The sequence below is a fragment of the Misgurnus anguillicaudatus genome, chromosome 20 (genome assembly GCF_027580225.2).
Source record: "Misgurnus anguillicaudatus chromosome 20, ASM2758022v2, whole genome shotgun sequence".
NCBI lineage: Eukaryota > Metazoa > Chordata > Actinopteri > Cypriniformes > Cobitidae > Misgurnus > Misgurnus anguillicaudatus.
The window spans coordinates 34,812,156-34,838,271 of NC_073356.2; the positions used below are offsets into that span (position 1 = coordinate 34,812,156).

The 26,116-nt window shown below is 36.5% G+C and overlaps 1 protein-coding gene across 1 annotated transcript in view; it reads right to left on the reverse strand.

Moving 5' to 3' along the window:
- The window catches only part of kcnk9 (potassium channel, subfamily K, member 9), a 61,098-nt gene extending 38,627 nt beyond the window's left edge, over positions 1-22,471 (reverse strand). The window contains exon 1 of the mRNA XM_055219604.2: positions 20,983-22,471. Within this exon, the coding sequence (XP_055075579.2) occupies positions 20,983-21,559 (577 nt within the window). The 5' untranslated portion in view covers positions 21,560-22,471. The remainder of the gene's footprint in view (positions 1-20,982) is intronic.
- Positions 22,472-26,116: the final 3,645 nt, after the last annotated feature.

Consider the following 26,116-nt stretch of genomic DNA (forward strand, 5'->3'; position numbering starts at 1 on the left):
AACACAAACTCGTACCGTTAATATTCTGGGATAGTTGCTGGAAAGAGGACCTAGTATGATACACGGAAAACCCTCTGTGTGAACAAGACGACGAAACAATGACGTTATGGGCGTGTCGTAGTGAGGACACGCGCGTCATCACAACAAAAGTTATGGTTCAGCTCCTTAAAACGAGAGATAACATGCGTATAAACATTCACCATGAGAAATATTGCAAACTAGATTGAAGCAGTTATCAGGAAATGATAAATGAGACGCATAAACAATGACGCGAGTGTCATGGCACCATAAAGTTGGTTCAGCTCTTTAAAATGAGGGATTTACCACATTCACGACGAGAAATGACAGCATACTGGACTGACGTAGATATCAGGTAAGTAAGCTCATCACTTACTGCGTTGAAACGGAGATCATTCAGCAGCATAAAAGAATATCGCGTGACATGTTCATTTGAGCTATAATAAACGAAAATACCCGCACGTCATCCCAACAAGATATATCGTTCAGCTCCTCAAAATGCGGGTTTTAAATGCATATTAACAATCATGATTAGAAATGTCTGAAAACTGTATTAAAGCAGAGATCAGGGAGCTCGTCAAATATCCACTCTGAAGCTGAGATCATTCACCAGCATTAGAACGGTGCGTCACGCGTTCCTTTATAATCTTATCATAAACAATAATGCACGCGAGTGGTTCTGGAGAGAGAAATAATAGATAATATGCAAACTTCAGCCGCTGCGTAGAAGAGAGGGCGAGACTTTCAACAGATCACGTGTCAGATTTACGGGACCATCAGATGCCGGCTAATCATGGCAGTGTGAATGAACAAAAAATCTAACCATTCCGGAAAATCCAGGATGCCTTTCCTGTGTATTTTCCAGAATGTCTGTGTGAAAAGGGCTTTAAAGAGTTTATATTAGTGCCTCAAAGATTCAGCTTGGTACCCAATGTATACATACCGCATTTTCCGGACTATAAGTCGCTCTGGAGTATAAGTCACAAATGCGTTTTGTAGAGGAAAAACATATATAAGTTGCACTGGACTACGTCGCGTTTATTAGCATTAACATTATTAGTTATTTACACGATACACGATAGCATACAGAACATACCTGGGAGGCTGAATAGCCTAAATTAACACAACAAGCCAAATCAAGTTCAAAAGGTCCCGAAATCATTCCACATCACTGAATCCATTGAATTACATAAATACAGGAGCAGCATAGAGCGGACTCTCACGGCTGTAGACGGTAATGGTTTCTCTTAGTTCATATGAAATCATTTTGACATATAAGTCGCATCGGAACCCACCAAACTATGAAAAAGTGTGACTTATAGTTCGGAAAATACGATATCTAAATTTAGGACCTTTGTAAAGGGTACCGCCCAAGTGATGCTTGAGTCCATTGTTTGACCATTATTTCGGAGTAGCTATAAATCTCCATATCTAACTATGACACACAGTCTATCATAATAAATATAACCTCAGCATAAAAGCTCTTGTACCAAACCCTATTAACCTGATTTCCATCATCCTGAACCTTGTTTAGTGACATTTAATTGTTAACCAATTCATTAATTAGTCCTCCATCACCTTAGTATTTCATTATTAGTTTAATGACTATGGGCTAAAGGTGCGGTCTTAACTGAGAAACATATAGCAGCATACAGATCATATAGTATAGGCTTCTGAAGGGGTTTTTCTCGGGCTGTATGGATCATAAGCGCAGAAGTTAGACGTTCTGTACTGTGCTCAACAGATGTGAAGTAGTCTTATAAATGAAGTGACTTCCTGCACACTGCAAAAAATTATTTTTAAGAAAAAAATTCTTAGTATATTTGTCTCGTTTTCAGTAAAAATTAGGGCCGGGACTGGATTAAAAAAATTAATCTAATTAATTAGAGGCTTTGTAATTAATTAATCACAATTAATCACATTTTAATCACATATAAATATTTAACCTGAGAACATTGAGAAGTTATTTTTTCACATGGATTTTAGTATACCATGAATAATGACTGAATTCAAAAGCTTAAGCAACAAAATATTGTTTATTTTTGTTCAACCAAGTCGTTGTACTCGGAGTCGGGCTAACGTCCACGCTAGCTGCTATATGTTTTGCATTGAGATGATACTTGAGGCTCGATGTGCTGCGGTGATATGTGAATTCATTGTTGCATAGCTTACACACAACCATGCTCTTATCGACGCTTCCATCCGTTATTTTTTCTAAAAAAAAAATTCCCATCCACGGGGCCAACCAAAGCGATCTCATCAGCTTCTTCGTTCATGTTCACTGTGGTTTGTTGTTGTCTGAAGTCATGAATGCTAGTTGGTGCTCCAGTATAATCGGTCTGCCGAAATCGCAGAATCCAATGAGAAATGTTCCGCGGTGCAAAAATAAGTGCGATTAAAATGTGTTAAAAATGTTTAACGCGTTATTTTTTGTGTAATTAATTAATCTTAATTAACACGTTAAAGTCCCTGCCTTAGTAAAAATATTTTAAAAATATTAAATTAAGATGCTTTTTCTTGATGAGCAAAACGACCCAAGAAAATAAGTCTAGTTTTAAGACCAAAAATATCAAATTTAAGTGATTTTGTGCATAAAACATGTAAAAAAATATGCCAATGGGGTAAGCAAAAAAATCTTGAACATTCTTCTAAAACACTAAATTCAAGAAAAATTTGCTTACCCCATTGGCAGATTTTTTTGCTTGTTTTATGCACAAAATCACTTAAATGAGATATTTTTGGTCTAAAAACTAGATTTTTTTGTCGTTTTGCTCATCAAGAAAAAGCATCTTAATTTAAGAATTTTTAGATATTTCTACTGAAAACAAGACAAAAATACTAAGTGAGAAAGTCATTTTTTGCAGTGTAAGTCTAGTTTTTAGACCATAAATATCTAATTTAAGTGATTTTGTGCATAAAACAAGCAAAAAAATATGCCAATTGGGTAAACAAAAAAACTTGAACATTTATCTTAAAACAATAAATTCAAGAAAAATTTGCTACCCCATTGGCAGATTATTTTTTTTGCTTGTTTTATGCACAAAATCACTTAAATGAGATATTTTTGGTCTAAAAACTAGATTTTTTTGTCGTTTTGCTCATCAAGAAAAAGCATCTTAATTTAAGAATTTTTAGATATTTCTACTGAAAACAAGACAAAAATACTAAGTGAGAAAGTCATTTTTTGCAGTGTAAGTCTAGTTTTTAGACCATAAATATCTAATTTAAGTGATTTTGTGCATAAAAAAAGCAAAAAAATATGCCAATTGGGTAAGCAAAAAAATCTTGAACATTTTTCTTAAACAATAAATTCAAGAAAAATTTGCTTACCCCATTGGCAGATTTTTTTGCTTGTTTATGCACAAAATCACTTAAATTAGATATTTTTGGTCTAAAAACTAGATTTTTTTTGTCGTTTTGCTCATCAAGAAAAAGCATCTTAATTTAAGAATTTTTATATATTTTTATTGAAAACAAGACAAAAATACTAAGAATTTTTTTTCTTGAAAATATGTTTTGGCAGTGTATTCATATGCATGTCCCTGTCCCCCTCGCTTTTATGATGCCAACTACGCCCCTGTGTTTAAGAGTGTAAATGCAATGACATTGTGACATTTTTATGTGTTTGTTAAGAAACCAAACCCTTTTCAGGGCTACTACATCTATTGTAAAAATTGACAGAAATCAGACCTCAGCTGTAGCAAAGCAGCTTTTTCATTTCATACTAATTCCTCTGGCATGAAAGTGCCCATTTTCTTTTCATCATCAGGTTGGTGACCAAAAACAAGCCTTTCGTTTCTTCTGAGTGAATAGAAATGATGTATGTATCACATTACGCCATTCATTACTTGAAATAAATTGCAGCCTTTATGTAAATGCCCCGTAATTAAATCCACGATTTAATTCGTTCCCAGCTTGTAGTGAATCAACTCCAGAATTGATTCATAACCATGTTCTCCACCATGTAAATGAATTCCGGGCTTACTTTTATTAATGTTTCATTGCAAAAACAGCTCATTAAAATAACCTTTTTACTCCAGACCGCCAAGTGATCTGAAGGGCCCGTGTCCTCTGCATGCATTTGAAGTAATTTGCATTCAACAAAGATGCAGCGGACGCACGAGATATTACGGCAGATAAGGTTTTTGACGCATGTAAGACTGAGAGAATTTGCTTTCTTGCTTGCGTCGCTCCTGTCGAGCCCGAGGAAAAGATAGAACATAATGATGATGGGAAAAAGAAGTGGATAATGTGTCATTATCTAAATGAATCTCAAACACGCCTCTGGTATCTTCTTCCTACTTAGCAGATTGAGTCCAACAGACACACACACAGAGCTAACGAGGTTTAAATACCTTCCTTACCACCTGTGAGGGTCTGAAGATGCCAACAGAGATCTGTGCACCAGAAATGTTTATATATATTTTTGTGGATGTATTTGTCTGTAATCTGGAGATAAAATTGTCTAGCTATGAGACAACGCTAAATATGACAAAATCTGCTTTTTGGGAATTTAGGGACATATTTAGAAAAATGATTCATAGACGTCTGTCCTCATTTATAAAACTAAAGTTTGTGTGTGTTAGTGCAGCTTTCAAAATGAGAAAATATACAATAGTGTAGGTATCAGATGTGTTCGCAATATACTGTATTGTGTATACCATTGAAGCCACGCCAGTAGGCGTCCATGATTGCAACGCCTCCAGGCAGTTTTTTCAGTCATGCAAGACTAAAGTCCTATCTACTTGAAAGATAGATATATCTAAAATTGTGCGTTAAAATACATCATTCGGACCAACAATTAAACCTGACATACCTAACTGTACCCTAACTTTTGTTTCTTAAAGGATTAGTCCATTTTCTTAAAAAAATCCAGATAATTTACTCACCACTATGTCATCCAAAATGTTGATGTCTTTCTTTGTTCAGTCGAGAAGAAATTATGTTTTTTGAGGAAAACATTCCAGGATTTTTCTCATTGGACTTTAATGGACCCCAATACTTAACACTTTTAATGCAGTTTAAAATTGCAGTTTCAAAGGACTCCCAAACGAGGCATAAGGGTCTTGTCTAGCGGAACGATTGTCATTTTTGGCAAGAAAAATAAAAAATAAGTACTTTTAAACCACAATTTCTCGTCTTCCTCCGGTCCTGTGACGCGCCAGCGCAACCTCTACATCGTCATCACGTCAAGAGGTCACGGATAATGTATGTGAAACTACGCCCCATTGTTTACAAGTGTGGAGAAAGAGGACCGTTCCGACGTTGTTGTATGTGGAATGATACTAATTAATGTCTTTGTGTCAGTTTATCGTTTAAAATGATCCGCAAATGTGCGTTTCATATATGTAACACGTGACCTTTCCACGTCATTACGCAATTACCTGAGGTCACGCTGGCGCGTCACACGACCGGAGGAAGGTGAGAAGTTGTGGTTTAAAAGTGCATATTTCTTATTTTACTTGTCAAAAATGACAATCATTTCGCTAGATAAGACCCTATGTCTCGTTTGAGATCGTTTAGAGACCTTTGAAACTGCCATTTTAAACTGCATTGAAACTGTTAAGTGTTGGGGTCCATTAAAGTCCATTAAAATGAGAAAAATCCTGGAATGTTTTCCTCAAAAAACAATTTCTTCTCGACTGATAAAAGAAAGACATCAACATTTTGGATGACATGGAGGTGAGTAAATTATCTGGATATTTTTTTAAGAAAATGGCCTAATCGTTTAAGCCCCCAAATTGCGCTAAACAACTTTTTAGAGGTAATTTCAGCTGACTGTACAGAGCCCCTCCACTAAGAGAATCATCAGTCTTTATCGAATGATGATTGGCTCTTTAAACTGGAAGACGGGACTTCTGTTGACAGAGAGGCTATATTGAGGGCTGAATTGTTCGGTTGTGGCTAGAAGGGATACGGCAATGGCCAAAATCTCATCCCATCTAGCCAAAAGTGCATTTGACCCCTATTCAAAGTAGCAGTGCCACATCTTGTTATATTAAACATGTGTCTGGGATTAAACTAATACCATATTAAGAAAACAGTGATGATAGATTACCATGTGCTGGGTTGTTTCAACCCATGGTTGGGTAAAATATGGACAAAATATGGTTAATTTAACCTCAGCATGAGTTGTAACAACCTGGCATTTTTGTCTACTTATCACACTGTCCAAACAGCCAAAATTTTTAAATGTTCATGATATGCTATGGTGTAGCAGGCTTATATATAATCACACCCACTTATTGTGAACAATAGTTTAATTCAATACTGAAGAAGACAAATGGTGAAAGAAACATTAAAGCCAATGTAAAAGAGAGGCTGCTAAGAGCTGTCAATCAAATATTCACTTTGAATATATCAAGGTTTCCAGTGAGAGATGCTTTCAGTACTCTCATCATGACCAAGCACACACACGCACAAAGACAACACATAGATCAGACACACAAATCTCTCTGTCACCTCTTTGGATCACTTTAGCTTACATACTTCGCTGATCTGTGACTTTATATTACCAGTAATCACAGAGCTGATGACATATTACACATCATCTTTTCTCATTATGATCATATGTAAATAAATAGCATATCAGATTTTCACCTCTGCTCCAACATGGAAACAGATGTTCTTCATGATCTTCACGCATGTTATTATGTATATCCAATGAGCCCTGTATAGATTATTAGCCGCACTGCAACATTCTGCTAAAAACTGAGATGTATGTTAAAGAGCACCTATTGTCCGATTCACGATTGTACATTTCCCAAGTGTGTGTTAGTACATGTTAATGATATGCAAAAGGTACAAACCCCGAAGTAAACGATGACGAAAGTGATCGTCTCCAACGTAAATCTCTTTTCTTGGACTACAACAAACACACGGATTGTAGGCAACAGTTTAATTCCTGGACAAGATCGACATTATCATAATTCCTCCCGCTTTGACTAACAGCCTAAAGGTTAACTCCTGTTACACTGCAAAAAATGACTTTCTTACTTAGTATTTTTGTCTTGTTTTCAGTAGAAATATATATAATATCTTAAATCAAGATGTATTTTCTTGATGAGCAAAATGACCCTTAGAAAATAAGTCTAGTTTTAGACAAATAATGTCAAATTTAAGTAAATAAGTGCTTAAAACAGGTAAACATTTTCTCACCCCATTGTCAGATATTTTTGCTTGTTTTAAGCACAAATTCACTTAAATTGTATATTTTTGTCTAGTAACTAGACTTATTTTCTAAGGGTCATTTTGTTCATTAAGAAAATACATCTTAATTTAAGATTTTTTTGATATTTCTACCGAAAACAAGACAAAAATACTAAGTAAGAAAGTAATTTTAAAAAATTATTTTCAAGAAATTTTTTTTAGTATTTTTGTCTTGTTTTCAGTAAAAATATCTAAATATTCTTAAATTAAGATGCTTTTTCTTGATGAGCAAAACGACCCAAGAAAATAAACTGGTTTTTAGACCCAAAATATCAAAAAAGATTTTGTGCATAAAACAAGCAAAAAAAAAAAAAAAAATCTGCCAATGGGGTAAACAAATTTTTCTTGAATTTAGTGTTTAAGAAAAATTTTCAAGATATTTTTGCTTACCCCATTGACAGATTTTTTGCTTGTTTTATGCACAAAATCACTTAAATTTGATAGTTTTGGTCTAAAACCTAGACTTATTTTCTTGGGTCATTTTGCTCATCAAGAAAAAGCATCTTAATTTAAGAATTTTTAGATATTTTTACTGAAAACAAGACAAAAATGTGAGATTTTTTTTCTTGAAAATAATTTTTTTGGTGCATTGCATTGTGCGTGAATCTTTCAAACATGGTAAGAGGCGTCACATTTCAGGCTGACATCAGAATTATTCAGGCCAATTACAACGTACAGATTAGCTGGCCAATCAGAGACAGTTTTGTATAAAATCTGGAAGACAGTGAAATCTAAAGCTACAAAATGTACGAAAATAATGTTTTTTAAGCCATAAACAACGCAAACACATTGTATTACACTAAATACACAAAATAACGTTGTTTTTAGCAATGAAATAGGTGCACTTTAATGCATAAAAAACCCCACAAAGATGGTCATAGAGATGTCACTCTCCAGGTTAAATCAATTACGTTTCTTATGCATCTTAATTTGCAGAAACAAGTGTGATTGTTGGCCAATTTTAGATTGACCAATGACAGATGGACAGAGTTTGCAGAATCCACATAGCCTACTGTAGGAACATTGCCTTTAGCAGGGTTGCGCTACGCAGCGGTCATGTTGACAATACCCCCAGGCAGTGATTTCAGTCATACAGGACTAAAAAGCATTTACTGAAGGCTATTGAATAGGGAAAGACAGATATCTCTAAAATTTTACAACATATTTCTCACTAACATTAAACCTGACATCAGCTGTAACATAAGTTTTGTGCTGAAAAACATTTTTATGAGTCCAAAAAGTCCAAAGCTCCTCCCCCAGAGAATCTATCAATTACTGATTGGTTCTTTTAAATGGAAGGCGGGACTTCTGTCACCAGAACAGTCATATTGAGCGTTAGACTGTCCCTCATTCATAGTAATAACAGAGCTCAATCCTGTTTTATTCAATATCTTTGGTTAAAACAAGTTACACTCAGACCACAGAGTTTTAATAAATAATATCTTACCTAGACAAACAATACAATTACAATAAAAAAATCTTTGAGGCAGTTGTCGTGTGTTATAAACTTCCATTATTGGGTGTGGAAAAATAAAGTGTGTGGAACATTTAAACATAATAAACTGAACGTATAATGCTGAATCAGTTCTCGCTGAGATTATTTTCGTCTTTGCAAGGTAAAGGTCAAAAATGAGTTTGTGGCTTGTTTTAATTTGCCAGAAGATTGAAGAGAATGCTCGTCTGAATCGATAATCTATACTCAAGTCATTTCATTGATTTATTTCCAAGCCCTGGCGATCGGTCGGACCCTCGGTGAGGTGCAATAAAAACAGCACCGCTCAGCATTTAGCAGTTGACCCGTTAAAACCTCCATCAATAAAAATGTACTACAGCATTTAAAGGGCGACATGCATTTCCCTACAACAAGAACAATGTAGTCAGCAAAGAGAGAGAGAGAGAGAGAGAGAGAGAGAGAGAGAGAGAGAGAGAGAGAGACCTTAATGTCAAGACAAATGGACTTCAGCGAATAACAGAACTTGCCTTATTAAAATGTCTCATACAGTTACTGTTACTTACTTCTGTGATGGTACTGTGGTGTTTCAGGGGGTAAACCTTAGGACTGGAATTAATTTATTATGGTATTTTTATCCAAAGTTTAGGCTATGCACTTGAAGTGGAAGTTTACTTGAAACCCCTACACAGCGAAAAATACTTTCTTACTTTGTATTGTCTTGTTTTCAGCAGAAATATCTAAAAATTCTTAAATCAAGATGTATTTTCTTGATGAGCAAAATGACCTAAGAAAATAAGTCTAGTTTATATATACAATTTAAGTGAATTTGTGCTTAAAACGAGAAAAAATATCTTGAACATTTTTCTTAAACACGTAATTAAAAAAATTGCTTACCCCATTGGCAGATTTTTTGCTTGTTTTATGAATAAAATCACTTACATTTGATATTTTTGGTCTTAAAACTAGACTTATTTTCTTGGGTCGTTTTGCTCATCAAGAAAAAGCATCTTAATATTCGATTTTTTAGATATTTTTACTGAAAACAAAACAAAAATACTAAGATTTTTTTCTTGAAAATCATTTTTTGCAGTGCAGGTGAGGTAAGTGCAGATCAAGACTGCAAAAAATTACTTAGTATAATTTGTCTTGTTTTCATTAATAATATCTAAAATTCTTATATTAAGATGCTTTTTCTTGATGAGCAAAACGACCCAAGAAAATAAGTTTAGTTTTAGACAATTTAAGTGAATTTCTGCTTAAAACAAGCAAAAAAAATCAGCCTTTTTTTCTTGAATTAAGTGTTTATGAAAAAAGTAAACTTGTTTAAAAAAATGTCTTATTCCATTGGCAGATTTTTTTTGCTTGTTTAAGCACTAATTTACTTAAAGTTTATATTTTTTGTCTTAAAACTAGACCTATTTTCCTAGGTAATTTTGCTCATCAAGAAAATACATCTTTATTTAACAATTTTTAGATATTTTTACTAAAAACAAGACAAAAATACTAAATAAGAAAGTAATTTGCAGTGCACTAAAAGTTAACTCAACTCAAACCATTTAAGTAAACCGGTTGCATTAGTTTTGAAACACATACATTTGAGTGCTGTGAACTTAAACAAATTGAGTCATATGCAGTTATGCACTTATATTTAAGTTCACACTACCATAAGTGCATAATTGCACATGACTCAAGTTCACAGTACTTAAATTTATGTGTTTTACAACTTAAATGGCCTAATGCAACTGGTTTACTTAAATGGTTTGAGTTAAGTTAACTGTTAGGTTTTACAGTGTACTGATATTTTCATACTTATAAAACATATTTAAAAACTTTAAAAAAAAACATGGTAGTACATTGGACCCTTTACTCTTTATTTTTTATCTAGAAATGAATTTATTCAGATTTTTTTAAATCTAAATTTACATTTAAAGCGTAACTAAACCCCTGGTCAGAGCCTGACTCCACCCACTGGCAATATTTGAAAAATGCAACAAAAGTGGGCAGATCCCAACAGAGATAGAGGGGACGAACTAAGCTCGTACGAAGTGTGTTGTGAGATCGTATCAAGGGCGTGGTGAGCTTGAACCTGCTTACGTCACGAGTCATTTTTTGGACCCAACATCCAATAGTAATTCAACTGCAGTAGCCACCGTTCAACCTGAAGAGGTTAGACGTTTTTACACCATGTAGTATTGAAACACTTTATATCCAAATGTCAAAAAACTTACTAAAATCAATGAACGGCACTAATAAAGCATCATTCTTACAGATCATTAACTAAAAAAAGTTGGTTAAGGGTTTAGTTACTCTTTAAAGGTCCAGTTTGCAGATTTTTTGTGCATCTAGTGGTGAGATTAGAATTGCAACCAATGGCTCAGTCCACAGATCACGTCTCCCTTTCGAAACGCATAAATAAGCTATAGTAGCCTCCACAGGTCAAACACGTCATCGTCTGAGACAACACGGTGATAACAGTTTGTCCGTTTAGGGCTACTGTAGAAACATGATGGTGACTTCCAAGAAAACCTAAAGTGTATGTAGCTAAAAATGGCTTAATTCATTACATGTAAGGAATAATTGACGACGGGCCATTGAATTATAAGAAAATAATGCACACCAAGGTGGTAATGCGGCACAACGCGAATAATTCAAAGGACCGGAGTCAATTATTCCGCTTATACCACGGTTACCACAAACATTGCTCTGGTGCCTATTTTTAAGACATTTGACAAGTTAGGTGTGCGGTTTACAGAAAAATAATCAACAACCATAGAACATTTCTCAGCCAATCAGAATGCAGCATTCAACAGACCCGTGGTATAATAGATTATATTGCACTTCTGTCAAGAGATTCTTACTAAAAGTTACACACGGCACCTATTTTAGCAGACGCCTGTATGTATGCAACTTACAAAGGTAAGGAAAACAGCAAAGCGATTCATCACAGGAAAGCAATCATGAGGTGCCATACTCTCAGCTTACAAATGTTGTGCATTCTTTAGAGCAGGGTTCTCCAAACTTTTTGTGAGCAAGGGCTAACACAATTAATTATATATTTTTTGATATAGTCTAATCAAAACTTTTCTCTTTTACTTGTTGATATGTTTTATCATTGTTAAAAAGTTAACATACACAAAAGAAGCCAAGCTAATATAAAATATATGTAATAAATACATATATTGGAGCACCATGTTGGAGACCACTGCTTTAGAGACACAACATGTTTAGGACTTGTTTGGAGTAGTAAACCTGCACACAGGACTACACAAAAACCACACACACATCATTGACATGTTCTTATACATGCATAAAAAAGAGACAATTAGTCTACATCTAAAAATGCCTTTTTGTACAATAAATCTTGCTTTTATTGCTGGATCGGTCTTTGAGATGATACAGTCTATATGAGTTATTGATATACAGGGCATTTTGGAAATGAGTGGAAAATCGATTTAGTTTTATTGGATAAGCAACTGAGTGTGACTGTGAAGCTGGAGCTAAAAATAGATACAGAGAGAGAGAGAGAGAGAGAGAGAGAGAGAGAGAGCTGATGAAAGGACGAGTGAGAACTCGGTCTCTCACTGCAAACTTTACATTTTGTGCATTCAAGCATGCTTTACTGATGGAGACCGCTTGTGATGTGAATCTTACATGCCATGCTCTTGAGGTAAAATGACATTAGCCATTTTGTTAGCCAACAGTCTTAGCAGTGGCGGCCGGTGACTTCTTTTTTCGAAGTTCGTCACAACATGTATGTAGCCCATCATGTGTGTGGTTCCTAATTTCAAAATATGTGTTCTGCGTGTCGAGAGATCTTATGTGCGTCAAGTGTCTTGTCAAAATAAGTGCCTGCTGCAGATGGGTCTATAGGGTTTATGATAAAAGAGATGCTCGCGTTTGACAGATACTCGCATAATCTCATGCACAATCAAAGTTTACTGTTAATGGAGTGTCTTGCATGTATTTTGTGAACGTGAGCGTTTCTTTTATCATAAACGGTTTTGACGCCTGTGCAGCAGGCACTTATTTTGACAAAACACGTGATGCACATGGTTCACATGGCACAACAAACACATATTTTGAAAACACAAGGAACACACGTGACACTCCGAACACTTACTTTTGAATTTGCACCCCTCGGTCACGAGCCGCCACTGAGTCTTAGCCCATTTTTGCATTGAAAACAACTACAGAGAGTTATTTTAAAGTGTGTACCCATTGCACCACCAAAATTTGAAAAAAATAGGGAGAGGTTTTCTACAAAAGTGAGTAAGTCTTGGCAATGCACTGGCAGAAAAAAATAGGTACCTACGGATGTGTGTACATTTGGTATCAATATGTACCTTTGAGGAACTCTTTAGATGCTACAGTGTAACTTTTTGAAATGGTGACCATAAAGAGCCAGGGACCATAAAAAGTACACATTTGTACCTTAAGGGTGCATATTGTTACCTCAAAGTAGAGGTCTTCACGGGGCCACTTAGATCCAAAAACCCGAGGTAAGACCCAAGACGGGGTCGGGTCTAAAAGTTTCAAGGGTGCCTCGGACACGGGTCGGGTGTAATATTAGCGGCACCGGGTCTCGGGTAATTTAAAATGAATGTATTTTTGCCAAATGGACCCGTGAAGACTCAAACTATCTCGCGGTAGTGCATTGAGTCATTTTCCAACGTGCCAACTTGCATTGCCAAGAGCGCTTGCGACATTTTCGTGGCCTGAACTGTCAATCTTGAATGCACATTTAGCCGTTCGTTGATAACAAATAAAATACATGAAGCAGAAGGCCAAATTCTTTCTGTCTGACTGGTGCATACGGGGCCGCAGACTGCACTAATGCCTGTGACGTTTTACGTTCGGGTCCAAACGGGTAAAAAAAATTGCCACTGGATCAGGTTGGACTCGGGTCTAATTTTCTCGGGTTTGTCTTCGGTCTTTTTTAACAAAAAATTATGTTCGGGTAAAAAGAGATTTGGGTCATTTAGGGTCGGGTAAATTTTTTTTGACAAGAGAAGACTCATTTCTGTGCATAAATGGTACATAGTGGGACCTTTTATAAGGTACCATCCCTGTGAACGTTTTTCTACCTTCATTTCTGACAGTGTAGTATTAAAAGGTCCTCCAGACTATAAAGAGACAAGAAAGAAGTGTTTTTTAACAACTTCTTACTCAAGGGCTCTCTGGGAAACTAAAAAGGTACGCCAAGAATGGCACCTTTTATTGAAAGTGTAGTTCAAAGGCTTCATGAACCGTCTCCAGTTTAGCTGAGTTTGTGTTTAAAAGTGGGATGCAAACCAACAGGTTAAACCTACAGCAGTTTTTTTCTACATCTACCCCAAGGATGACCCTTTCCAGCCCTCACAAATTGCATGAGGCAGTGGATTGTGGGTAAAACAGAGGTGGTGCACTTTAAGGAACGGCACATCCTGCACGGACAAACGGAGACGCACTCAGCCTCTGCAGAAAGGTGGAAACATTCCGAGCAATTAATCACGGCGACTGGAAGCGTCTCACTGCGCAATCTGCTCGACGCCGAGTTAGCGACGCTCACATGATCAAGACACACAGTGTCTCCACGGAAACCAAAGCTCGAGGCTACTCTGACATTTCCACCCCCCCCCCACACACACATATATATATATATATATATATATATGGACCATTCAGTCAACTTTTTATTTATTTAACTTTTTATAATCTAAAAATACTCTTGCAAAACAGAAAGGTTCTGCCAATGTTAAAGCACCATTATTGTAAAAGTGTAGATAGATAGATAGATAGATAGATAGATAAGATAGATAGATAAGATGATAGATAGATAGATAGATAGATAGATAGATAGATAGATAGATAGATAGATAGATAGATAGATAGATAGATAGATAGATAGATAGATAGATAGATAGATAGATACATACATACATACATACATACATACATACATACATACATACATACATACATACATACATACATACATACATACATACATACATACATACATACATACATACATACATACATACATACATAACTTATAGCACTAGATGATTGGAGTGATGGATGGATGGATAAATAACTTATAGCACTAGATGATGGATGGATGGATGGATGGATAGATAACTTATAGCACTAGATGATTGGATGGATGGATGGATGGATGGATGGATGGATGGATGGATGGATGGATGGATAACTTATAGCACTAGATGATTGGAGTGATGGATGGATGGATAAATAACTTATAGCACTAGAGGATGGATGGATGGATGGATGGATGGATGGATAGCTTATAGCACTAGATGATGGATGGATGGATGGATGGATGGATGGATGGATGGATGGATGGATAACTTATAGCACTAGATGATTGGATGGATGGAAAGATAGATTACTTATATGCTAGATATTTAGATGGATGGATGGATGGATGGATGGATGGATGGATGGATAGATTACTTATAGCAGTAAATGGATGGATGGATGGATGGATAGATAACTTATAGCACTGGATGGATGGATGGATGGATGGATTATTTCTAGCAGTAAATGGATGGATGGATGGATGTCTGGATGGATAGATTACTTATAGCACTAGATGATTGGATGGATGGATGGATGGACTTTCAGACAGACAGACAGACAGACAGAGAGAAAGGTTACATTAAAACCCAACAGATTGGGTTCGCTCCTTCTTGACCTAAATTCCCCAAAATTGAAAATAACACAACATTTTTGAGTGCATATTTCCTCAAATTTCATAATACCGGTCCCATCACCATCTAGTGGCCCCCCCGGGGGACCATGGTGCCCGGTTTAAGAACCACTGCTCTTAAAATGCTGGGTTGTTATTTCCTCTGGCTGGGTAAAATATGGACAAACCCAACCATTGGGTTAAAATAACCTAGACAATTTCCATAATTGATCCAACCAGGTTGAAATCAACTTACCATTTTAGGCTGAAACAGACATGGATTCGTCCCTTTTTAAGAGAGAGAGAGTAAGCCACAGTCTTAGCTCAGGTCATTTGAAAGAAAATACAATAAATATATTATTTTTAAATAACCCAGCAATGGGTTAAATTACAACCCAGGGGGTTAGCTTGTCTCTTTTTGACCCAACGCTGGGTTAAAAATATCCCGGTATTTTTAGAATGTACAATAGAATACAACAATAGCATACTGAAATTGTATTCAAGGATTAAATGTGTGTCTTAATCTTGTTCCAAAGCTTGAGTGTTTATGGTCTATTGGATTAAAAAAGGTAACATTGTGTTCTTGCTGGGCCTTTACATTGCTAATGGACGTGTTTATGTCCCAGGCTGGACCACCTGGTCTCTTGAGAATAGAGCCAAGTCCATTTCAAATTCCAAACTCAAGAGATCCATTAAAATACAGTCTGCAATTTACATCTCTTTATTTCTGTGTAGATGGATTCAGCGGCGATGAACTTAACGTGCCAAACGAATTCGTTTTTAAAAAGAGAATAAATTACTTGCTCAACCTGACATTTTACCTGTCAAATACTCTAGCTGAATGTTTAGAGATTAAAATCATTGTGACAATGCAAGCAGCCCAAAACTTTGGATTTTAGATGCAAATCTCTCTTAAACATACACTATACTACACATGCTTAAAAGTGTTATGTGTTCATCTAATAGTATATATTTTTAGACCGTAATCATTGTATACAGAATAAAACAGTACATGGAGTAGGATGTATATAGGAATACGTAACATGTGGAAAAGTGTTAAAGGGACACTACACTTTTTTTGAAAATATGCTCATTTTCCAGCTTCTCTAGAGTTAAACATTTAATATTTACTATTTTGGAATCCATTCAGCCAATCTCCGGATCTGGCGCTAGCACTTTTAGCATAATCCATTGAATCTGATTAGACCATTAGCATCGCGCTAAAAAAGTAACTGAAGTGTTTCAATATTTTTCCTATTTAAAACTTGACTCTTCTGTAGTTACATCGTGTACTAAGACTGATGGAAAATTAAAAGTTGTGATTTTCTAGACAGATATGGCCAGGAACTAAACTCTCATTCTGGCGTAATAATCAAGAACTTTGCTGCTGTAACATGGCTGCAGCAGGTGCAATGATATTACGCCGCACCTGAAAATAGTCCCCTGCTATTGAAAGTAACCAAAGGTAGCCAGAATGAGAGTATAGTTCGCAACTTTTAATTTTGAAACTTTTCGGTTACTTTTTAGTGTGATGCTAATGGTCTAATCAGATTCATGGATAATGCTAAGCTATGCTAAAAGTGCTAGCGCCAAACCCAAAGATCAGAAAAAAAAACAAAGATCAGCTGAATGGATTCCAAAACGGTAAAAATCAAATGTTTAACTCTAGAGAAGCTGGAAAATGAGCATTTTTTTTTTTAAATGTCCCTTTAATATAGTACTCAATGCACATCATCAGATCTACAATGCGTTGCAAATTATTATGCAAATTTTTGTTTATTTTTCCTATACAGTCAGTAAGTTTACAAATTTTACCCTCAACCCTTATATGACAGTGTGGCTGTTATTGTATTTAAATGAAACAAAAATGTTAAAAGATACTTTAATACTTATATGAAAAATACTCTGCTTCAATTTATTATGCAACTTGTAGTTCTCCTACAATATGGATGTGAAAAAGATCTTTCTAAAGACAAAAAGTGTGAATTATCTTAAAAAAGCAAATTACTTCCAATTTATATTTGGTGGATCTAAACAGAAATGATTGAACTATTATAAGATTTTTGAGTGATTCACAGTACAGAAAGATTTGACTATATAAAGGCTTTTAAAAATAATTTTAAAGGAAAATATTAGGAAGAGGCAGCAATAAAAAGCCACTGTTAAGAAGCAAACATGTATTTAAACCCTCTGGTGTCTCAAGAACCTCTTTAATACAGGATCCTTTAGTGCATAAAGCTGTTTTTACCCCTCTCCTTAATACACTGAATAATGTAGATGAATGTCATTATGGATTGTTGGTGAATAGCCACTATATTCAAACAAGACTGTAACAGAGTTCCTAAAAGATGTTTTTTCACAATGGGATATAAAGGGAATCATGTCCTCTGAAATAAATAAAAGCATCACTGACTATTTTAATTCATATGTGCACAAAATAAAAAAGAAACCAAGGTGTGACCCCCATCATCCTCTGATCTTAGTCCTATTAAGAGTCTGTTGTGCATCATTATATGAAATATATATGACATGGACTGCACTATAATTAAAAAAAAATCAACTTAGGGATGCAATACTAGCATCTTCAAGTGAAAAAAGACAAAACCTATACTTACGTTTAATGAATGTGAGAGTTAGTCATGTCAAAGATATGCTCATATATTATTATGTAACTTGTGTAAATACATTATTTATTTTACATCGTGTTTGGTTTTGGACAATGTTTGTTTTGTGTCCATGCAGCACATTTGACAGATATCTGGTTTTGGATGATTATAATCCATTATATCATCATACATTTGGTTAAAGTACATTCTGCATAATAATTTGCAACAACATATTTTGCATATTTTTCAAAGTATTAAAGTATCTTTTGACATATGTATTTCATTTAAATAGAATAACATCCACACTGTCATATAACTGTTGAGGGTAAAAAAAATGTGTAAACTTACTGACTCTATTGGAAAAATAAAAAAATGGCATGTGCATAATAATTTGGAACCTGGTGTACAGTATGATGTTTTATGTCACACACAGCAAAACAAGTACAGTCACACACACACACACACACGCACACACACACACACACACAGCATGATGCAGTATTGTCAATGTTCGGCTCATGTGAAGACACGCACACACACAAACACACACACATGTACACAAACACATTGCCCCTTAATAATGCAGGTGAGATAATGTAAATCTTTCTCTTAATGCACCTTTATCCTGAAGGATGTTACTGAAAAGAAAGAAAAAGAGAAAAAAGAAAAAAAAGAAAATTAAATCAACACCAATAGCTACATTCTACTTATCTACACCCGATAAATGACCAGCAATTACAAGCATAAAGCAATAGATTGCATATTCATATTCAGAGAGAGAGAGAGAGAGAGAGAGAGCGTGCATGCCAGCATATGCAGTATACATGTTTTTCATGAGCGCACACACACACACACACACTCACACACACACAGTCAAACAGGCATTGTGCATTAGTGTCTTCACAGAACATGATGTTCATTCATTATGCACTAAAGCTGCTGTTTGCAGACCACTACACTAACACAACAGACGATCATAAAACATTCAAGGATTTTCTTACAGTACCATCTTTGTTTTTGTTTGTATTTTTTACTACTTTTACACTACCATTTCCCTAGATAATATTCGCTGAATATTCTGAACTTATCATTTATTCATTATTTAACGCTTTACTTTCTTAACTTGAAATGTTTCCTGGGCATTTAAATTAGTAATTACTTCATATTTTTCCTTTTGTCCTCAATATCAAGTTCATCTTCTTTAATATATCTTACATAAGCTAAAAAGTGAGACCAATAAAGGCTTGAAACAACATGATAAATATTCAAGTCAAGTCATAATTAATAAAGTTTAATTGGCCGAGCTTTATCTCTCGATTTACTGTATAGATATATAAACACGACATAATGAAACAGAGTTACTCTAAAATTCGTATATATGAATAAAAGTGTCATGACATTGAAATTTCTATTTGGAAATAAATTATTCAAAATCTAAAGAAAACAGATGTGTATACACAAACATCTGTTTTGCTTATTTTTAGCACAAGCACATTTATGTAAAAGACAACTATTCAAGGTTGAGGTACAGTAGTTTATGTTTTTAGATGTTTATAACCCAATAAATGCCACGTCAGCGACTCTTCCTGTTGTAATGACTCTTGCCAGTGTATATAGATGATTAAATAAATATCACAGCTCAAAGTGCAAAATTAATGCAAGAAAGAATAACAATGGCTATTCGGTATGAATGTACCCATCATCTCTGTCTATTAGATTTTAAATAAAAAAAGACTGCAATACTGAATATCAAATAAAAAAAAAACAGACAGCATGCTTTATGCAGACATTATACATATTTAAGCTTGCAAATATAAGAAAATTCAAGTGTTATCTATTATAAATTGTGTCTTCTGATCTTTATGAGCCGGCACTTGTTGGTCTTTTCAGGTTTGGTTTGGTAACAGTGTTACTAATGATCTGGTCATGACAGTGAGTCTTAATGCAAGAGACAATATTGCAACATTGCAAAATCGTGGCCTCTATCTGACCTTTGTGTGTGTGTGTGTGTGTGTGTGTGTGTGTGTGTGTGTGTGTGTGTGTGTGTGTGTGTGTGTGTGTGTGTGTGTGTGTGTGTGTGTGTAAGAGAGGGAGAGAGACTCACAATGTCAAGTCACCTCGTATTATGTCCCCATATGAACTGTCACGAAGGCGTGAAATAGCTTGTAAGCCCCATAAAGACGCGTTATGAATGTTTCAGCTCGTGCAGTATTCGCGAATGCCTGCTCGTGCGCAGTGACGCGTGTGTGCGCACAGGTGCATCATGATAGCGCAGCACTACACAAGACTAAACTACATTACAGTGCACACAGTTGCATGTAATAAATACAACTTTATATTCAACAGCAGTCTTGACCATGGGTTGCCACATATTTGACATCTGCACACTCTTATCTTCCTCATAATGTCTTTAGTAAACACGAATAAAACAGATCAGCTTCGCAAAAATTTCACTACAATAAACGTTTCATGACTTTGAAAGCTTAAGTATAAAACTTAGGAACTTTCTATATGATATGATATAATGGAGAGTTGAAATGTTCTGTTAATATAGGCCACTAAATACATATAATTTTATGCCAACTGCAACTATGAGACAATTTTCTTTATCACAAGACTCATCCAGGGTAGGAGTTACGGTAGGATACCAGATCATAGCAATAGTCGTGTGACTGTGAAAAGGCCTCTATTAGTTATTCGTGCAAGTATTGTGAATCCTGAAATTACGCATGCAACAACTGACACACCTGTAGTGAGATAAGTTATAAACTGCGCATTCATTAGGACCCGGGAGTTTTCGCCTTGCGTTGTTCCTCACAGACATATCTCCAGGTAAAATAATCCACGGTGTTTTAAAGAGATTAACTCGTGCGTCACGGAGACAAACGGCAAAAACGCAATTAAACAGAGCTCAATCATAAACAATAAGCCATATTGAACCAGGTGCATTTACACACTTTTACCACCCTGAACAAAAGAGCAAGAGTACAGAGAGAGTTGCTCACCTATAGTCGTGATGACTGTGATGGCGAAGTAAAAGGACCCTGCAAATTTCCACTGGACCCCCGCTCTGTGCGGCTCGGCCTCCATGATGATTGTCTCCAGCTTTCTATAGTCATCCTCGCTGATGTTGTACTTGCCCTGGAGTCTCTTCTCCTCAGCCTCGAGCTGCTCCTTCTCCCTCATCTCAAAGTCCGACTCCAGCGCGTCAAACACGGCGGCGCCGACCAGCAGATAGGTGAACGTGCAGACGATGAGGGACAGCGTCCGCACGTTCTGCCTCTTCATGGCCACCAGGAACCGGCGGCTGAGGGGTTCATGTCCCCTCGTATCCCCCGGGAAGGCGCAGCAGCAGTCGGGAAAGGGCGGGTAGGGACAAACCCGAGAGTGCTGCTGATGCTGCTGCTGCTGATGACTCTTTGGACACTGCTTGCGGCTGTAACAGGTCCCCTGATCGTGCTCCTGGCTGGTGGAGAGACACAGCAGACTGCTGGAGCGCCGGGACCACAAACCCTGCAGCCGTGAGACTCTGCGCAAAACCTGCCCGAACCAAACCAAAGTCCTCCCGACGCACAGTGCCATCAACTAACGCGCTCTCCCCGCGATCTCCAGAGAGCTTCTGAACTGGAGAAGGTGCCAGAAGCTACTGGGAATCATGCTACACTGTATAACGATTACGCACCTGTTAACTTAATGTTCCTCCTCTGGAATACTCAAACAAACTCATTGTCGTGACGATGAAAATATCCAAACGAGAGGTGAAGCTCCTCTAAACATTTTCCATAAAAAGTTTCCACGACCTTCTCATCTGAGGATCATATTAAGCTGCCTATCCTGGAGATCTCCGCTCGCTCACTCCGCCGGTCCGTGAGTAATGCCGGTGATACCGGAGGAGGACCCGTGAACACGCATCATCATATGATGAGCGGCGGAGATGCGCAGCGCACGACTGATGCTCCGAAACCCAAGAGAGACTCACTTAGCTTACTCCCGTGCATCTACGGACACGTTACGCTTACAGCAAGTGACCGTTTTACCGGCACGACAATCGCACGGTCACATGAACCAACTCAGTCACACTTACAACAGGTCCGGGCGCCGGTGTGTCCATCTGTTTCCCGGGTGACGCGCGGATGGATGGGTGCATAGATCGACGCTCCGGTAAACGTGCACTGTCACGGTATGCCACCGCGAGCAGAATGAGACCCGCCACACATACGCGCATCACCAAAACCCCACGGTCCCGTGAGCAAACACGCGCACACTACGCGCGCAGTGTTTAACAGTCTCAGCTTGAACTGATTCGTGCAATTTACACATTCTCAACAGGTGAGCCCTGTTAAAAATAAGAAAAGAATTCGTCTTGGATACGCAGGTGCTCGTTTTATTATAATGTAGTCAGAAGCATGGGTATATTGCATTGGTCACTGTGCTCTGGCGGGTTTGGACATGACCGGTCACCGTGTGTGTCTGTGATGTGACACGGTGTTTCTCCATCTACCGTGACCACTCCCACTGAACGACACGTTACGCGCACGTGGGCAAGTATTACCTCACCTGAAAGGCCAAGCAGTGAAATATGAGGCATCATCCTTATCCTCAATGCGCACCTACATCACTGTCTGTTTAGTTTCAGCTCAGCAGTCTGCGCGCAAAGCCGCACATCAGCAGATAAACGGGACTAGTTGTCACACTTTATTATACACTACTGCTTCCGATTTCTGCACAAGACTGCATTTTCATTTAGGGGTTAACTATCTCTTTAAAACATGCCTGTGTCCTTCTACAAATCACCAAATCTCCTATTGTGGGGTGAATTCTACATTGATCTTTTGGATTTTTTATCTTGGCTTCTCAAAGACCCACACACAGACTGAAACTCATCCAAAACCAATCACACTATCAGTGGCTGATTTCCCCCAAAAAATCAATTTCAATCTAGATACTGGATGCAATCTGCATCAAGGGAGCTTGCATGCTGCTCACCTCTCATTCACACCGTCTGTCGAGAAGTTCAGCAAATGCATCAATATCAAACACGATGAATCCTTTATGCAAAGCGTACATGGTGGGGGTTTGGCACACACGGACACAGACACATCACAGAACATTCGGCACCTACAGGATAAACAGAGAATCAGGGGTAAAAAAGTTCAGTCTTATTTACTGCTGCTAAGTTTAGTTTCATTTTCTCACATTTCAACACCCACCCACATAGAGAGAGAGAAAGAGAGAGTATTTCTAGATGTGTGAAGAGAGACAGAAAGAGATGTGCGTAACGAAGAGCAATTTGTTCTTGAATTTAGAGGAATCGGTCCAACTTAATACCTGCACTTGCTACTAAAGCTGTTAATGGATTAAAACTATAATCAAATTAATGATTGGATGGAAAACAAATGGATTTGAGAATAAAAACCAGCACAGCATTTACAGCAGTCTGTCTCGTGAGGTACTTGATGTCAGAATGTTTTCTTATATCTCATCCTGGTCTCCTTTCGGTTGTAGCTCTTGACCTTTTGGTCTCCTCACACTTGTTTTAATGATATGTGGGTCAGTTTTCTCTGCTCTTGAACACACGGCAGTCATTAGAGTGCAGGAGAGAGTGCTGGAAACATGGAAATTAATTGAACTTGTGGTTCCTTGGTGCTTATTTGCATACAGTGAAGAATGGGACAAATCCCTCGAGGAGAAACGGTTTCATTTAAGCCGGCAGAGAAACGAATAAATGAAGTAAAATGATGCTTTTCTTTCAGAAGCACTCGTCGCCGCCTCAGTTTTAGTAATAGAGAGGAGAGCTCATGGGTACACTTGTAGTATTTGTGTGGATCAGAGAGAGAACATTTAGGAGAGATATGTGACCCTGCACCGCAGTCTTAAGTCGCATGGGTATATTTGTAGCAATAGCCAACAACACATTGTATGGGTCAAAATGATAGATTTTTCTTTTATGCCAAAAATCATTAGGATATTAAAGGCGGGGTGCGTGATCTCTGAAAGCCAATGTTTACATTTGAAATCACTTAAACAAGCACGCCCCTACCCCAATAGAATCTGGACCTTCTTTTGATAGACCCGCCCCACACATACGCAACCCAGTCAACGATGTCGTTCTTGTAGACACGCCCCTTACTGCTATAAGTGTGTTTTGGTAGTCGGCCCAAATCCCTTTTCCAAAGTGTTTTTCAGAAATTGTGCACCCCGCCTTTAAGTAAAGATGCAAATATTTCCTATAGCCAAATATATAAAAATGCATTTAATAGGAATGTGTTTTGCTAATGACTAAGTGATTTTCTCAATATTTAGATTTTTTGCAGCCTCAGAATCCAGATTTTTTTTTGAGTTGTATCCCTGCCAAATATTGTCCTATCAACTGAAGGCTTATTTATTCAGCTATTCATAAATCTCAATTTGCTCAAGGTTTTGTGGTACAGGGTCACATATAATTTAATAACAAAAAAAAAAAACATTTTGATTTATCCCTCAGTTTGCAAAAACTTTTTGTAACACTTTACAATAAAGTTGTATTTGTTAATATTAGTAAATGCAACTAACATTGAGCAGTGTAGTTTATTAGCATTTATTAATCCTTGTTAAAGAGAGTCGGTGACTACCAAAACACACTTGTAGCCATTTAGCAGTAAGGGGCGTGTCTACTAAACGACATCCTTGCTGGGTTGCGTATGTGTGGGGCGGGTCTATCAACAAAAGGTCCAGATTCTATTGGGGTAGGGGCGTGTTTGTTTAGGTGATTTCAAATGTCAACATTGTCTTTCAGAGATCATGCACCCCACCTTTAATGTCAATACAGTTCATTTTAGTTAATTGTGCATGAAGTAATATTAACACTTACAACATTTGATTTGATTTAATGTATTAATAACTACACTCTAAAAAATATTGGGTTGTTTTTAACCCAGGGCTGGGTAACTATTGGACAGAACACATTTCTGGGTTAAAATGACCCAAATAATGGGTTGTTTTTACCCAACTGCAGGGTTATTGTTAATCAACCATGTAATCTTAGAGTCTATGATTAATAAATGCTGCAGAAGCATAGTTTTTGTTAGCTATTTTTTTATTATCATGTTTATTTTTATTGTGATTTTATTTCTCACATTTTTACTTTTTTCTCTTATATATACTTTTCTCATTTCTATGTAAATCATGTTGAATGACCTATGTGTATGAAATGTGTTATAGCCTTGCCTTGCCTAGCTATTGCATGCAATTCACATACGAAAAACATTTAAAAGCAAACATGCAGCACATATTTTTGTTAAGGTACACTGTAAAAAATTTGCTGTATTTTTGCAGCTGGTTGCCAGTAACTTACTGTAGAAGATAAAGTCTAAAAATGTTTCATGTTCATTTAACTTTGAACAAAATGTTGCCAGTAAATAACATAAATGTTAAATCTACAGTAAGTTACTGGCAGCTAGTTGCCAGTAATACCCAGTAATACTGTAATTTCTACAGACATTTTTACAGTGTACTTAATATGAATTATTCTGTCCTAAAATGTGCAATGTGTAAAATGTGTACAATGTGCAATATTTGACCTATATATTTGCATTGTAAAAAGCCCTTGCTGCACTTAAATACTGGAATAAATAAGTAATTTGTTAAATTAAAGTTGTAAGAACTTTAGCACATTCAATTTTTTATTTTTTTTATTTATACCAACACCTCACTGGTCAAGAAAGTTAAAATGACTTGTTAATTCAAGTTTTTTAAACTTAAATATAAAAAAATGTGCATTTCAACATAAATCTTTTAACCCTTATGTGTTGTTGGGGATGTTTTCATCCACTGCAAGGTTTTTTTTAATCTTAATTTGGCCACAACTTTCTCTCTGTTATCAAATTGAATGATTTTTGGTGACAAATCTTGTATTTACATATATTTTAAGAAAATGCTTTGATTTTTTTCAAAAACTCAACGATATACCGTGGGCAAATTTACTACCCTTTCGTGTTGTTAGTGGATGAAAACATCCACTAAATTCAGCAGCTATAAAAATGTATCAGATGAATATTTTTTCCAATTCTGTTAATCAACCTCAGTACTGATCAAAACTACCAAATCTTCACAAAAATTGCATGATTTTAACTCCTTAATTGCCAAGTTTATAAGTGGTGT